The 16,372-nt window shown below is 51.8% G+C and overlaps 1 protein-coding gene across 5 annotated transcripts; it reads left to right on the top strand.

Moving 5' to 3' along the window:
* Positions 1-243: 243 nt before the first annotated feature.
* Positions 244-15,957, top strand: LHX8 (LIM homeobox 8). 5 transcript variants are annotated; one of them, XM_061469791.1, is made up of 9 exons: positions 244-541; positions 5,639-5,789; positions 5,953-6,111; positions 8,773-8,894; positions 10,310-10,530; positions 10,992-11,095; positions 13,285-13,380; positions 14,365-14,548; positions 15,358-15,957. In XM_061469791.1, the coding sequence occupies exons 2-9, from the start codon at positions 5,709-5,711 to the stop codon at positions 15,432-15,434; spliced, it is 1,044 nt and encodes a 347-aa protein (XP_061325775.1). In that variant the 5' UTR covers positions 244-541; positions 5,639-5,708; the 3' UTR covers positions 15,435-15,957. The 5 variants fall into 5 exon arrangements, with proteins under 5 accessions (XP_061325775.1, XP_061325777.1, XP_061325772.1 ...); XM_061469793.1 differs by lacking the exon at positions 244-541 and adding an exon at positions 2,245-2,267; XM_061469788.1 differs by lacking the exon at positions 244-541 and adding an exon at positions 4,825-5,213.
* The last annotated feature ends 415 nt before the right edge of the window (positions 15,958-16,372 follow it).

The raw sequence follows: 16,372 nt of genomic DNA on the forward strand, positions 1-16,372 counted from the left end.
CTCATTTTAACACACATAACATGGCATCAGCACGCAAAGTCATTCATCAGCTGGGGAAGTGTTTGGAAGCTCACGTCTTAAACCAGATTGAATCTGCCCTTTAATTCACACTGCAAAGAACAGTCCTCTTTCTGCTACACCAAAAGAACGTCCCACCGCTGAGCATGTGATGAAGCACACACTCTGCCTCTGAGAAGCGTCAGCCAAAGTCATCCCTATCTCTGTAACAGCCAAAACGTTCACCAGTGACTAGTGCTTAGGGAGACAGAGGTATTCAAGTGCCAGAGGTTGCACACCTCCTCGATTCCCAATTTTCACTGAGCTCAGCACTACTTAAGTCCCCTGAACGTGTCTGAGGTTGAAACACAGCAACAAGGCCACTTAAAAACCCCTGAACACATTTCAAGCCGAAGCAAGCGCGTTTCAAAGGCTGAGGTGGACTCAGTGCGTGATTTCTGTGTGAGAAGACAGGACCGAGGAGCAGATCCTGCACCCAGAGCGTGGCCTCGGGCGGTGGAAAGAGGCGGGATTTGATCTCCAGGTAGTGAATATGACTTTTCTCTGAAAAGCATTTGCTCTGCTGGGGGGTGGAGGGCAGTTTGCATCCGTCGGAAGAGGTGACTCCCTGCGCCTGCTCCAGGCGGGTTGTGCTGGGCTTTCGGAGGCGCGACCCTAACCCAGGAGCTGCGGCACGGCCCGGAGTGAGCCCGTCTGCTGCCCGTCATTTGCATTTGCCCCGGGTCGGGTGACAGCTCGGACCCCGCTCCCTCCGGGGCGGGGGATCACCAGCGAGGCGAGGGGCAGGGCGTCCGCCGGTCGGAACGGTGCGAGACCCCGCCGGTCGGAGTAGAGCCTGCGGGGGATCCCCGGCACAGCCCCCGGCGGTGGATGCCCGAGCCGCCCGTCGAACCGCTCCCGGTGCCAGGCAGACAGCGCGGCGCGGAGGGTGTGAGCAGCACCGCGGGCACGGTGACCGCGGCCATACCCGCGAAGCAGGCTCTGTGCGGGGAGCCGGGAGAGTTGAGGTTTCCACAGCACCTGCCCAGGGTCCCGGAGCGGAGCGGCCTCCGGGCCTCGCCGCGTCCTGCGGGGAGAGCCGCAGCAAAAGCCGGAGCGCCCGGCAGCCGGGGGTGCCCTGCCCCGGCAGAGCGGGACCGGGGCAGCCGGGCGGCCTGCGGGTGGGGTGCAGATATCGCTCCATGGGGAGCCGCCCGGCTGCTTCCCCCGGGAGGGGAGGCGGTGGGTCCCGCGGCACTTCCCCCCAGTGGGGTCCCGGTCCCCGTCGGAGCTGAAAACCTTCCGAGCTCCCGCGGCCCCATCGGGCCCCCTCCTCCTGCCGCACACACGTTTCCATCCGACAGGCCCACTCTCCTGCCAGAACAGTGTTTATTCATCGCATAAACAGAAGTGAAAGGAATTAGGCGGGCAGATACGATAGCTCAAGGGAACCTTTCAGGCCCTTTTACCGTGCTCACGGAGAACAGAACATCCTCACAACTGAAAACATGCAGCGAGCTTTGTAGCCCTGTATTTATAAACAACTCACGATGGTTTCCATTTTGGGTTTGCTCTCTAGAACGTTAAGGGCAAAATGCTGGTTTTTATAATACGATCGCTGCTTTAATTTCCTCCGTCCCCAGCACTTTCTCTGGCTGAATGACGGCGAGACACAACCAGCACGGAGTCTTAAAAAGTCAACTTCTAGGTAAAGCGTTCACCGCGATCTCAGGAGCACATCAGCTTAAACCGAACACTCGGAGACTTCACCCGGATAGTCTGCTCCTAGTGCAGGGACCGAGAGGTGAAATAAGTGGATCTGAGAAAATGATGCGAAATTATTGCAGTTACACACTGGGGTGCCGAAATTACTCCTGAACTTTCTCCCGCAGTGCAAGGGGCCAGTGCTCTAAAAAGATGCAGGGTTACATCCCACTAACCCCCTTCTTGTTCTCTGCTCCCCGCCCCCCACAGGCCCCGGGGGTTTTCCTGTAGGGAAAAAAAAAAAAAGGGAAAAAGAAAACGGCAAATCGCCTCGAGCTCTGGCTGCTGGTGAGGGAACCGCTGCTCGGGAATCCGGTTAGGAAATAGAAATTTCTCCCTCTGAGTGATCGGTCACCCCCAATTAAACAACACGGAGCTCCTCACTGGACCAGCCACCAACAGAAGCCACATGCGCGCAGCTTTGGGAGATCCCGGACCCCTAAACCGGCGGGAGACAGCCTGGCCAGCGGAAAGTTTGCTGCACTGATTCGGAAAACAAGTCATTGGTAAGAGACGGGTTCGTTCACTCGTTAAATCAGCCCCTAACCTCGGAGTCGGGGCTAGCGCAGGCCCTGCCGCTTTCCCCAGTCCCTGGAGCCGGTGCGGATGCGGACTCACAGAGAGAGCTGGCGGGATCTCCTCACCCGCCGGCCGCAGCGCACCGAGCGCAACCCATCCGCAGCCCCGTCCGGGACGTTGCGGTCCACAGCTGGAAAACCTCTGGATGCTGGCAGGTGTGCGAATACCACAGTACGCGGGCGAAGCTGCTAAGCCAGGGGCGGGGAGCCGAGCTCCATCCCGCAGCGGCTGCGGGACCCTGCTCTCCGCTCCGCGGCTTCTGCCAGACCGCTGCTGGTCCCGCGGCTACCCAAAGGGGAAGATGGGGGCCGGGGCAGCCTTCCTCGCCCCAGCCCCGCTGGGGAGCGCGGAGGCCGATGAGCCGGAGGTGAGGCTGGGGAAGGCGAGGCGGGCACTGGGACACCAGCGGGGATTGTCCCGCCGAAATCACGGCCCCAGGAGCGTCGCGGAGAGGGCTCACCGGGCAGGGCACGGCGGAGGGAAGGCCACGGGGCTGCGAACGGCGGCTACAGCCGTGTCCGACGGTACCAGCCGGGGACGGCGGCCCGACTCACCACGGCCCAGTGCTCGTTTCCGTGGGCTTACCACGGTGCCGTTTTTAATTTCACAGCAGATTGTTTTAACGGGAGAACCAGTTTCATTAGAGCAAGCTCCAGAGAGGGGCATCGGCCGCACGCACTCGCGGTGCGGTCTCTGATGAAGCGGTCCACAGGCCAACACCCTCTCGTTAAAGCAACCCTCACTGTCCGAGTCCACCGTTTCCTTCGTGCCGCGCCTTACCGTCAGATATTTGCCTCTCCTACGTGCCAGCTCATTAGCACTCCCACATGCACACACACACGTCCTTATTACTTGCGAGGGAGAGGAACCACAACCAGCCGCAGTGTACCGTCTATCCCACCCCCCTACACCGTCGGCGGGTCCCGCGGGAGTCCCTCTCTCCGCTCCCAGCCTCGACAGAAGTGTCCGGGAGTTCCCTGCTCCCTCGGCAGGTTCCCGTCCCCTCCCTTCTCTTTATGCCGAGAACCGCGAGGCGAGGAGCGGCGGGACAGGAGCAGCACCGGAGCCGCGGGGAGAGGAGAGACCGCAGAAATCGGGAACTCCCTAAAGCCTGCATGTCTTCATCTCCTAAATAAAAACACAAACATCGAGGATGTGCAAGTGAAACGATGAAATTCAGACCGGACGTTGGAGAGAGATGGTAAATCACGCACGGGAGGAGCCCGGATAACCAAGCCCATGCCCTTTCCACGTCCACCCTGCACGTACTATCGCTATTCTGACCTTGTTTAGGGAATAACGGCTCCCTCCAACAAGCTCTGCGAAACTGCTCACCTCTCGCGAAACTGCTCTGGGCCGCTTCAGTGACCGGGCTCTGTCGTCTGACCAGCTCCGAGCACCCCCCGGACGAACACGCCTCGGAGCCAGTCTCCGAAGGGGTGCGCACCACGGACCGGCCCCCATCACCGCTTATGAGCTACCGCTACTTGCTCGCAGCCTCCGTGGGGAGCGACGCGTGGACCGCCAGGGCCGGCTCCCACTTTTCGAGACCGAAGATGTTCGCACACCGACAGGGAGATATTTTACAGGAATCTAAATCGCACCCCTCCGTGTAGTGCGCACCGACACCCTCTTCTCGCTGACAGTGTGGAAAAAGAGCCGACGACCAAGAAACCCGACGCTGCTGCAACAGCCTAGTCTCACCCCGAGCTTACCGTGGGCTCTCCTCGGCGGGTCTGGCCCGTTCCCTTCTCGGCAGCACCTTTCGGACCTCTCCCCTACCTTCCCCCCAGGTGCTCGTTTTCCGCCCGCCGCCGGGGCAGGCAGTAGCTCCCGTGTCGTACCTCGGTGCTCAAAGACGGGCGGTCGCGCCGGGGCAGCTCGGCGGGCTTCGTGCTGGACGCGGCACCGGGCCGGGAGCTAGTGTCCCGGATGGTGTTTACGTCTGGGCGCAGCCCAGCGGGGCGGGCGGGCCGGGGATCTGCGGGACGTCGCGGCACGGGGCTGCTCCGGCCGCGCTGCCGTCGAGGAAGAGGGGAAGGGGAAAGGACAGGACGTGGAGAAGCCCAAAAGCTGCCTCCGGGCCAGCGCGGGAGCGGTGGAGTCCGGCAAACGCTCGGTGCTCGGCCGCAGCCCCACTTCCCCCGCCGGGCCGTGCAGGTCGCACTGCTCTGAGTCTTGTCACGATCAAAAACCCCAAACCGCTGCTCGCCTCGCTGTAGCGGCTGCTGTTGGGGACATTAGGGCTAAATTAAAGGGGAATTCTGTCCGGGATTAGGTCGGTTCTAGTGCTGGACAAACGGGGACATTCCGGACAGCCACTCAGTTACGGTCCTACATGATCGTGCCCTAGGATTTGAAAAGACAGCTCCGGGAGGGGGGGGGGGGGGGGGGAAGAAAGAACACGGGGTTTCTCCTTTCACTCCGCTTACCAGCAGCGGAATCCCCTTCACCAAACCTATCTCAGCGCACGGCAAGTCTCTCTGCTTACTGGGGCTCTGCAGCATGTCTCCCATAGATCGTCAGGCGGAGCTGAAACAAAGACGGGGGAAGATGGAAACACAAGTTTAATTAAAGCCACCTGGCTGGTTAAATACGTGCCGAGACGCAGACACCGCGTTATTCACCTCACCTGCGCCCGGCAGGGCTGCGGCTGCTTTGTTCTCCCGACACGTCCCGAGAGCAGGAGCGGTGCTCGGGCTGAGCGGGGCTGCGGGGAAGGTTTGTCACGTACAAAGCCCAGGACCGCCGACGGGCCGGTTCCGTGCTCTGGGAGCTGCCGACACCTACTGTCCGCGGCGGGACCGAGGGCGCGGGAGTTGGCGAGCAACACCCGCGGTCCTGGGGCGTGAGCTCGGCCTCCTGCAACTCAGGTGCTCCCTGTTTGGGGTAACGAGGGAGGTTTTATGGAGGGACCCGAGAGGCGCGGGCGGCAGGTTTAGGAGATGTAAGTTTAAATCTACCGGGAAAAGCTCGGGCTTTAGAGCTTTGCAAGATGGAAAAACTTTTCCCGTTGACGCTCTCTCTGCCCCCCGCCGGGTTAGCCTCCTCCGCTAGCTAGAGCGCTGTAACGCGAGTCTGCGCTTGGGGGGAGCGGTGGCAGAGGATGAAGGCAAACAGGGGGGCTGGGGGGGGGGTCCTCTGGGTTTTTTCGTTGCCGCCGCCGCCCCCCACCCCGCCCGAAGGCCGGCGTGGTCCCGCCGCGCTGAAGGCGGGTTTAGCGCAGGAGGTGAGGCCAGAGCAGGCAGGTCCGCGCCGCCGGGCCCTCCCCCTTGAAACAAAACTTTTTTTCCGGCAGGCGCTGAGAGCAGAGCCCGGGCGCGGGGTCCCGGGGCCGCCGCGGGGCTGGAATGCGGTAGGGCCGTGCCATGTATTGGAAGAGCGACCCGATGTTCGTCTGCAGGCTGGAGGACAAGGACCTGCCCGCGCTCGGCGGCCCCGCGGAGAAGGTGCGTGGTGCCGTGCGAGGGGAGCGCGGGGCCGATGCCCGGGATGGGGCCATGGCCCCGCGGAGAAGCTCCGGTTCCCACCGCGTTCCCACCCCGGCGGGGCCCCGCAGGTACCGGCGCGGGGCTCCCGCCTCGCCTGGGCGCTGACCGCGGTTTTCCGCAGGCGAGCCCCGCAGTGGCCGACGAGGACTCCTGCTCTTCCTCCACCGCCCTCTCGCCCTCCTCCTCGCCGCAGTCTATGGCCTCGGGCTCCGGCTGTGTCCCCAGCAAGTGCGTGTGCAGCAGCTGTGGTCTGGAGATCGTGGACAAGTACCTGCTCAAGGTAAGCGCTGAGCGGGCGGCTCTGACACCGTTTCCTCACCGACGTGACCCGGCGGCCCTGCTGCTCGCACGGCGCCGCCCGGCCCGGGAGCCCCGCGGACGTTTGCCTGCTCTCGGCCCGCGGTCCGAGCCCCGGTGCCGCCGGGCCTCGCTGTTCTCCCCTCCTGGGACGGCCCGTTCCACTGGAGAGGGTCTGACGGCGAGCCCGGTCGCACGTCCGCCTGCGGGATTCGGGCTTTGGGGCAGAGCCAGGTCTCTGCGCAGCCCTCGGGTAACGTTCTTCGGTGCGGGACTGTGTTTTCTTGACGTGCCGTAGGGGAGAGCGGGGAGAAAAGCGGTGGGTGAGAGCAGGGGTCGCTTCCCGGCCGTGCCTTAACGCTCCTGGTGAAGCGGTGACGGCGCGACCTGTTTGGTATTAGCTAAAATAAACTCGCCAGTGTGGTGTGCTGAAGCTCAGGCCAACAGACTGACCGTTGAGAAACGTAGAAGTAAAAAGATAGTTTAGTAATTCCTGTGAAAAGGAAGCAAGCTGTGTGACTGCAGAGTAATTTTGCCAGCCTTAGCATTCGGGACTAAGATAATTTAAAACCAAGCAAAACCATGTGACTTTAAATAAGCTGTGTCAATGTAGATGAGAGGGGGCTATTTTCCTCCTGTTCTACAGCCATTAAAATTATCCTGGATCGGATTTTTGCCATCTCATTTTCAAAAGTGAGATCAGGCAAACTGCTGGAAGTCGCTTCGTTCTATTAGGTGCAGCCTTGAGTAAAGCCGTTGTATATCTTGCAAACTGAAAGTCGTTATCACCGTTGAAAACACCCCGATGTTGTTATTAGACCCTTTTGCTTAGGGTGGGGAGGTCAAAGAAAGGCATATGCAGGTTGGTGCTCATTTAAAACCCGGTGGGTGCAGGTGTGGGGTACTGCTTGGTGCCTCTTGGTCAATCCCAGCCACCTCTGCAAGGGGGGGGGGGGTGCAGTGGAGCTCACCCCAGCTCCGTTCCAGCCTTTTCATTCCTGTGACATGCCAGGAGCTCGTTTGTCTGTCTGATGTCACCTGAGTGAACAACTGCAGACGTTGCTTGGAGCAAAAGGCCTAAAGGATTTAGCCTGAAGTTTGAACTAGCTGTTAGTGCTTCCACGGGCAGAGAAGGAAAGCAGTCGGTGCTGGTGGTTTCCTGCTGACCATCAGAGTGCATCTTCCAACTTTGTAAATTAATGGGAGAATGTAGACGGTGATGGCAGAGGGGACAGCTGATGTCCTGCTCTGTAGAAGAGTGCTGACCTCCGGAGGAGAGGCAGTGAGATGAGTTCTCCGTGCCTGGGTGTCTTGTGCTGCACTGGGGTTCCTGGCATGGGCCCTCGGTCCTGGTTGGAGCCGCTGCATGCGAAGGGGGAGCAGGCCTGGCCTGGCTGGTGAAGCTGCCAGGGGCCAGCCTCGGAGCAGCTCCTCTGGGAGGATGGGTTTGGTGAGAGCCGCTGTCAACAGTTTCACATTATAGCGCAGTGTAAATCTGTCAGCACACGGGGAGACGTTGCCAGTGAGGGAGAGCGTTGGGCAACTGCAAAACATAACGTTACAACCTGGAGAAGGACTGAAACGAGCGACTCCAGCGCAAGTGCTGGAGTCAGGGCCGAGCTTTCGCTGTGATTTGTCTGGCAGGGTCTGATGAAAGGCACATCCTGGATTATCTCAAATCTGCTGCTTTGCCCTAGGCAATCTATGGGCTGTTTGGTGTGAGACCAGAAATTGGCTCAGAAAATAAAAAAAATAAATCTGACTTAGTCATTGTTTGGCTTAGAGAATTTGCAGAATCGGATTATCCAGAGGGCTGTTACTTAATTTCTGTGGTCACTGGGAGTCTCAGATTCTGAAATGATTTAAGTTATTTAGCTGATGTGTGAAGCACAGCGTCTGCAGGACCAAGAGTTCTCTTCATGGGAAAAGAAAAATTAAAGTAAATGCACATAATTTATTTACCAAAAAAAAATAAATGTGAGCTTTCACATCTGCTGATTCTCGTGCTGCTTCCCAGGGCTGCGTCCAGTTCTGTAGATATCGATGATAAAGAACTGTTGAACTTGCTGTTAAAGCATCTGCTGGTATTTTGAGACTAGCTTCGTTTACTTACTTTGCTTTAACAGAAACCTGGCAAATGAAGATGTGGCTGTGGTGCGTTTCTCTTTGGCAGACTTAGCCCCCAAACACACACTGCCCTTCAATACTAGTATTTTAAAGTTTCAGATCCCTCTGCAAGGTTTGCTCTTTGTTCAGCAGGACTTTGACAGGCTGGAAAATAGAAGTATGTGAGTTCACTGCCTTCCTGAGGTCATGTGAGGCCAAGAGTTGCTCTGTTACTCCAATGCTATGAAAGCAGTACTGGGTACACAATGCCTTCGTGGAACTCTGATCTCTTGCTTTCTCTTCTGTCGCTTTTAATTGCAAAACCATGAAAGCTTATTCGGAATACCCAATCACATCAATTACCCTTCAGTGCACAAACTCTGCTATGAAGAAGATGCTTTGCATTGAAGAGTAATGTCCTGTGACTCATGGCACATGTGACTGTTTCGGCCTTGTCAGTACAGGTGGAAAACCAGGTTGTGACACTGAAACCCAAGGTTGGCAGCACCGACCTGGAGGGGATTGTTCTGTTTTGCAGGTGAATGACCTTTGCTGGCATGTGCGCTGCCTCTCCTGCAGCGTCTGCAGGACGTCCCTAGGAAGGCACACGAGCTGCTACATCAAAGATAAAGATATCTTCTGCAAACTCGACTATTTCAGGTATGCCACACAGGATTATCATTTTACTCGGTAACACATTATGCTTGCTCATTATTTTTTAGCTTAAGCTGCAACTAAAACGCACATTGAGGCCCTTTGGGTTGGCCCTTTATGTTTATTCTCAGTAGTTAAACTGTCATTCCTTGCAGAGGGACCTGGGAGACCCCAAGTTTGTCTAATGCAGTGGCCTATGAAGTCTCCCCCTCTACCCATCCACTGTTACGCACAGCTACTGCATTTGTACAGTCATGGGCAGGGAATCGGAGTTCAAGCCATAGTAAACTGTAAAGTTATTGTGTGTGTGAAGAATCATCCTTTGGTAATACTGACGGAGAATATGAGGCACAGCTGAGATGATATTCTGCCTAGACTAGCACTTCGCTGGTATGAGACTCAGGCAATCCCCTGAAACTACAAAAACAACCCAGAATAAATCCCATGATCTTTAACAGGAGCTTTCAGCAGTTATACCTTTGTGATCCATTTGATTTGGAAAATAAGGCGTTCTTCACAATTAAGGTCTAATCCTGTAAGGAAGGATAGTACTTATTTGTGTTGCATTGGAAGTACTTGCGATACAAAAATCTTGAGTCCAGAAAGCAAAACAAAGTGCTGTTGATTTTGGTGTGATCAGTGGTACCAATGTGTTTATGGGATCCTCACCTGTGTGGTGAAAGGACTGTGTTCAGCTTGTCAGTTTTGCCACTGAAGGAGAGGGAGGGGGCAGGCTGAATGCTGCCAACTGGAAAGGCAAAGAGAATTTTTGCAGACTCATAAGGACAAATTCTTATCTAAATAATCAACATCCCTTGGCTGATGGTTTCCTCTTCAAAGAGAAATAATCTACTGTAGTAATGTAAATCCTTACAGATATTTGAATTTCTTTGAAAATAATAATGTGGTGGTAATTAAGGAAATAACTGTGAAGATACTGGTTTTCCCCCTTCCGCTGAAGGGGACTGACTGATTAGTGAGGGATGGTGTAGCTAAATATAACAATTCAGATTACCACTAGAGCAATGTGAAATGTACTTGAATAATTGGGAGACTTTTGAACACAGTGTCAGCTGCTTCCATCTTCCACTCACAGCTCTTAAAAGAGCAGTTACAAAAGGAAGGGCAAAGAGTTGTGAATTCACGTAAAAGTTTATGATTGTTCTGTTCTCCTCTTGGCTCATGAAAATATTAACTTCTGTAGTTCAGTATGGTCTTGCCTTAAGCAATCGGATCAAACTCATGGATTTACTTTTGTTGCCCAGGTAAGACACAACTACAGTGTCCCCCATCCTCGTGGCCAGCCTGCCCACTGTGGGTCTCAGCTGTGCTGCCACATCCAGGTCGTCCTCCCAGAGCATCCTTCCTGCCTGCACAGTCGGTGTCTTTGCCCTCACCCTGTGGTGGCCTCTGTTTTCCAGGCGGTATGGGACCCGCTGCTCCCGCTGCGGGAGGCACATCCATGCTACTGACTGGGTCCGCAGGGCTAAAGGGAATGTCTACCACTTGGCGTGCTTCGCCTGCTTCTCCTGCAAGAGGCAGCTTTCTACAGGAGAGGAGTTTGCTTTGGTCGAGGAGAAAGTCCTGTGCAGAGTACATTACGACTGCATGTTGGACAACCTGAAAAGAGAAGTCGAAAATGGTAACATGCTGCTTTTGTTAAGAACTGTGTTTGTGGTTCAGCTTTAATTAAACTGTTGGGGTTCACTTCATCTTCCTTATGAAGAGGTAATTACCTGCCTTTGCTGAGGCTGGAAGCGCAGGTTCTTGAATTAAAATAATGTGCAAGTTATTTGATGTTTTAATTTTTTAAAATTTGTTATTTTTTTGTTAGTTGTGTAACTTGTTTTCTATCCTAAGGAAAAGAAAGCAAGAGTGTATCTACCCGATAAAGTATCGTGCTGGATCTTTCCTCACTTGGAAGGGAGTGCTTTGGGCTGTAATGGGTAATGGTGCCAGACCAATTTAACTCTGAACAGAATATGGCTTTTTTAAAGCTGAGATTCAGCTGGCCAAGTGCTGTCATTGCAGAACAGTCTGAGTTACAAATAACATTGCTTTGAACGTTTAGCAGACAGTGGTGTTTTCCTTTTAACGTTCCAGGTAATGGGATTAGTGTGGAAGGAGCACTACTAACAGAACAAGATGTGAATCATCCAAAACCAGCAAAAAGAGCTCGGACCAGCTTCACAGCAGATCAGCTCCAGGTAGAGGCAGTGCTAAGGGCTTGCGTAGCTCAGGTTTCTGCAGGACATAGGTGCTGAACCGATAGGAAATCAGATGCATATGGGGGGTGTGTGTGTGTGTGTGTGGTGTGGAACTTGCATGCTTTAAACTCTTTCATAAACTATCAAGACACAGCATGTTTCTGGAATTGTTTGTTAGCTTCAGTAGTTTAATATGAAATAGTTACTCTTCAAACTTTTTATTTGCCTGGGGGCAGCCAGTAATTCTGGAGAGTGGAAACAAAAAGGTGGTTCTGTTTTGATTGCTTGATGAAATCTATTTGATCAGGCATTTACGTGGCTGCATATGATAAAGACAAAATATTTTTAGAATTCTATAATGCAAAAAGCCGTACTGAGGAGGGGCTCTGTGCATGACTTCAGGATGTTAACAGGGTGGAAGGCTGGATTTTGTTGTAATGCTCTGCTTTCAAGGCTTCTTGTCTTGTTGCTCCCTTGGCAGGAGTTAGCTCTGGACTGCTGCAGACATGAGTTATTTCACCCTCTGGATCATCGCTTCACTTAAATGAGCTTTCTAGGGAAAACCAGCATGACTAGAGCCAGCTCCCCATGAGAGGGGTACTGGTGAGACCAGATTTAGAGGTTTCAGCCTGCAGTGGGAAGGAAGCTGTTCTCTACCTAATCCCAGCTACACATCCCTGCTTTCAGCTTATAACACATCTGAATTTCTGGTCACATGTGGCTGCTATGGCATTTGTTTTCTACTGTCTCAGTTTGAGCTCTGTTTTGTTTGCCTGTCCTCCTTCTGTTTGTGGTGAAAACACTTGAGAAAAACTAAAGTTGAGGTGTGAGGCATTTAAGTGGTGCTGTAGTACATGGCATGTGGCTGTTCAAAGCTTGCTTTGTCATTTCAGCCGTGACTGGAGACAGAATTATTGCAAGCAAGCATGTTGGCAATACCTGATGAGGGGTCTGGGCATCAAATTTGAACCTCTGCAAAAGGAAACTTTCTTTTCCAGCAGTTGCTGAAGGGGAGATAGGCACAGCCATCAGCATAGGAACCATTTTCAGAGCTTCTTCCCATTTGCAGTCACTCAAACTTCCATGTTCTCTCCCTTTTCCTGTTTTTAAAAGAGATTCTGACCTACTTCGTCGGCTCTTTTGAGTTCTCAAGGCCTCTTGTTGTTTAATGACACTTGCTGTCTGCTCAGTGCATCTCTCTGTACCTGACTTTGATGCTGGTATAAGACTTCCAGCAAGGGAAGCATCGGAAGGATAAGCAACTGTCAGGGTGGCAGCATGTAGTAACACACCTCATGAAGTACTTGTACCAAAGGACGTCCATGCTTTTTTATATCTTTGTATGGCGCCGTAGGGAAGTAAATAGTTTTGGTGTTTCTAAATGGAGAGAAGTAGTTGGAATCTTCAAAGAAGCAGCCAGGTGAGATTTGCAGACTATCAAGGGTCAAAACCCAGAAATGAGAAGCTACTGTTTACTGAGCTGCTGAAGATACCTTTCAGAAACCCATGGGGCCTTATTTCCTTAAACAAAGTTACCTCTCCCAGGCACTGAAACTGTTCAGGGTGAGGCCAAGGTGACATCTACTGCCTAAGAAAAAAGTCATTCATATCCTAACGCCAAGGGTTGACAGCAGCTTTCTGTAACAGAGAAGTGTAATCGAACAGCCGCATAGCGCAGGGCAGGCGAGGGGGATCCACTGCGTTCCTTGGGTTGGTTAAAGGTGAGGGAGGCACAAGCAACTTCCAAGTCCACCCTCTGTGCAGCTGCAAAGAGGGTTAAGCTGTTCCGTGTAACACAAGATGCAGACAGAGACTGACACATTCAGAGAGGTGAATCAAAATCCCTTCCTTGCGCTGTGGTCTGCAGCTATAGACATTATCAGGGACGTTCAAATTTCTCTGTAGTGAATTTTCTCTCAGTCCTTTTAATGCCACCCTCACTGAGCACCCCCTGCATGTTTCACTACTGCCAAGCAGAATTCACTCCATTCCTGGTAAACGGTGCAGCTCAGTTGAGCAGAATAAAGGGATTGGGGGGATTTTCTATTGTTTTTTTTTCCTTAATGTATTTGGGACTGTCAGGGAGAAGTGATTAAAGGAAGGAGTAGGACCTCGGTCTTAGAGGAGTCCCTAATGCTGCTCTCAGTACTGCGCACACAAACCTGCCATCTCTTATCTTGCTGTTTCAGGTTATGCAAGCACAGTTTGCTCAGGACAACAATCCAGATGCACAAACACTCCAGAAACTGGCCGAAAGAACAGGCTTGAGCAGGCGTGTTATACAGGTAACCGTGCTAAGACGCTGAATGACAAAGGCTGGTACTCATTCTTTGGAAATGCTCAATAACAACTTTCCCCACGTAGTTACTCTGAGATGGAAAAAGACCTAATCTGGCAGTTTTCACATAACGTCGGACAACATCCTTGGTCAGGAATAGGTCTAGAATAAACGTGAATTTGGAAAACTTCTTGTATTCCTCTTGCATGTTGTGTAGAGGATTAATAATCTTCCAGGAAGAAACTTCTCAGCCTAAATGATAAAGAAATTGCACTAAGGTCTTCTAAATACCGATATTTTATTTTTTTTTACTTTAATAGTCTGTTCTTAAGAGCTTCAATCCGAGAAAATGGCACTCGGGAGCAAGTGGGTATCGAGTGACCTGTTCTAGAAAGCAAAGCTGAAGCATACACCCATGCCATCCAAAACAGGGGGAAAGACAAACCTCGAATCTATGCTGACGATGCCTCTCAGCAAACAGTATAAGCATGCTCTTTCAGCGTAGCTATGAATTTTCATATTGTATAAATTAAACATTTATGTGTTTATATAAAAATACGTTTGCAGTTCCCTCGGCTTGTTCTGGCCTGGAAGATTGACAGTTTTGCTGCCAAAAACAAGGTACCTGGCAGCAAAAAAAGGAATTTTGTATACTTTTCAATGCAAAGAGGAAAGCGTATCCTGTGAACAGCCACTGCATGGTCAGCCATGTGCTGAGGGACAGCGCTGGCTGTGCCCCGTGCAGCCCTGCACCCTGCCTGCCCTTTGGGGGTGCTGGTCACTGCTGGAGCTTCCCTGGTTTGACCATGCTCATTTGAGGCACCCTGCAGGCTTTGACTGGATGTTTCTTCATTTGGACTGTCAGTGTTATGCCAAAGACCCGATTAACTAACTGAGTTCAGCTGAAGTTAGAACTCTGGTGTTTTTATTATGCTAATGTTGAAACAGCATGCCATCTGTCAACATGATGTAAATTTTTTCCCCTTTTCAGGTGTGGTTTCAAAATTGCAGAGCACGCCATAAGAAACACGTTAGTCCTAATCATTCATCTACTGCTCCTGTGACAGCAGTTCAGCCCTCCAGGCTGTCTCCACCCATGTTAGAGGAAATGGCGTATTCCGCATACGTACCCCAGGATGGAACGATGTTAACTGCTCTACACAGCTATATGGATGGTAGGTACAGCAACGTCACATACCCAAGTAAAATCATTAGTGACTCCAGCAAGAGCAGTTTATCAGGTACTGAGTAAGGAAACTTGAAGGATTTTTAATTCCTAGTATGTCCCTGCCCATGGCAGGGGTTGGGAACCAGATTATCTTTAAGGCGTATTCCAGCCCAAACCATTCTATGATTCTATATGTTATTACTACTTGGTATCTACACTCCATTAAGAAGTGTCCCTCTTCGATCCGTGGCCCTTCACTGTAAGAGCAGAGCTAAAGATCTGGGTGTGAAGACCATTTCTTGTGCTTCCTCCAGCCTATGAATATTAGTAATAAGAGACCAAACACTTTTCTTAAGCATCCCTGCCAAGTTTCTAATAATAGGTAATTTTAAGACCACCCACTCCCTGGCTCTTACCCCAAGGACTGTAGTTACACTCAATCCAGCAGCTTCACCAAAAACTCTGGCTTCCCTCCCAGTGATGCATGGGGAGGCGGTACCCAGAGGTCAAAAGTATGTTTCAGTTGTTGCGTGTCCTTATGGTCCAGCAAGTCAACAGCTTTGGCTTGTATTTGTGATTAGGAAGGACTGTGAAGGTCTGGGGGGAACTGGGCTCCGAGCTGCACGTGTCGCCTGAGCTTATTTCCCTCCAGAGCAGGGGTGTAAGGTCGGCTGTGCGTGGATGCGGGGCTGGGACACAGAGAGCACACTGCAGTGCTTGGGACCAGAGGACTGTCTGTGCCCAATGGGAATTACTTGCTTGTGATCTTTTTGTACCTCCCCTGAAGCTGACCAGTAAATATTTCTGGTTTTGTAGCTCACTCTCCGACAGCTCTTGGACTCCAGCCTCTACTACCCCACTCAATGACACAACTGCCACTAAGTCACACCTAACTCCTTTCTGTCAGGGATATAAACTATTAAGGGTGTAACCTTAAGTCATTTATCGAGTATTAAAAGTACCATTGGAAAGATATTAATGTTCACTTTTTATTTAACATCTAAAGCATTTTCAAGATCAGTTTTGCTGCCCAGGTATGTAAGTATATTTAGCCTGCAAGACACTTTTATGGATTCTGCATAAATAACTATTACATTGTTTACAAGCCTTATTCAACACCTTTTTGTATTGTCTGGAAGTAGTCCACTCTAGTTATGTGTGTGTTAATTTATTTGCCATCAAAAGAGCACCTTGCCTAAAAGAAAGGACTGACAATTGTGCAAAATGTTTACAATTCTCTGTGAAATTGTAGTTTATCATTAGTTTGTATCTGTAAGTTATTGCTGAAAGTATTACCTGTATTTGAGTTGTAACAGCCTCTATGTTAAAGCTTATTTCTGTGAGTTTACAAAAATAAATTTTGGTTGCAAATATTTTCCAAATGAACTGAATAAAGTTTCTGCTGTAGCATGCCAAGCAAGAGTGGTGCTGTGTGTCCGTGGCTTCGCCGGGGTCCTCTCCAAGTGCTGAACTCGAATCTTCCATTTAAAGAGAAGGTCCCTGGTACGCTTTAGGTGCACTACACTGGATTTTCAGGAGTGTTCATATCTGTCCCAATGGGATTTAAAAATCCCTTTTTTTTTAAATGGGCTTAGATGGGTCTTGAAACACCCCCAGACACATCTTTCAAGTAAGTATACAGAAACCAGTGCTGCTCCTGCAGGTGTGCAGCTGCACGGTGAGGGAAATGGTGGATGTATAGGATGGATGTATATAGGACATTTAACTATGATTCAAGGCAGCAAGTGGAGAACCTGAATTCTCCTCTGCTTTAACCGTGAATCTTTACTACGTCACCTTCTGCTTTCTTCAGTGCTTTTCTCCTGTGTAC

This window comes from Pezoporus flaviventris, unplaced genomic scaffold, assembly GCF_033815535.1.
Source record: "Pezoporus flaviventris isolate CSIRO_AGI_PZ_B2104156 unplaced genomic scaffold, CSIRO_AGI_Pfla_v1 ptg000059l, whole genome shotgun sequence".
Taxonomy (NCBI): Eukaryota; Metazoa; Chordata; class Aves; order Psittaciformes; family Psittacidae; genus Pezoporus; species Pezoporus flaviventris.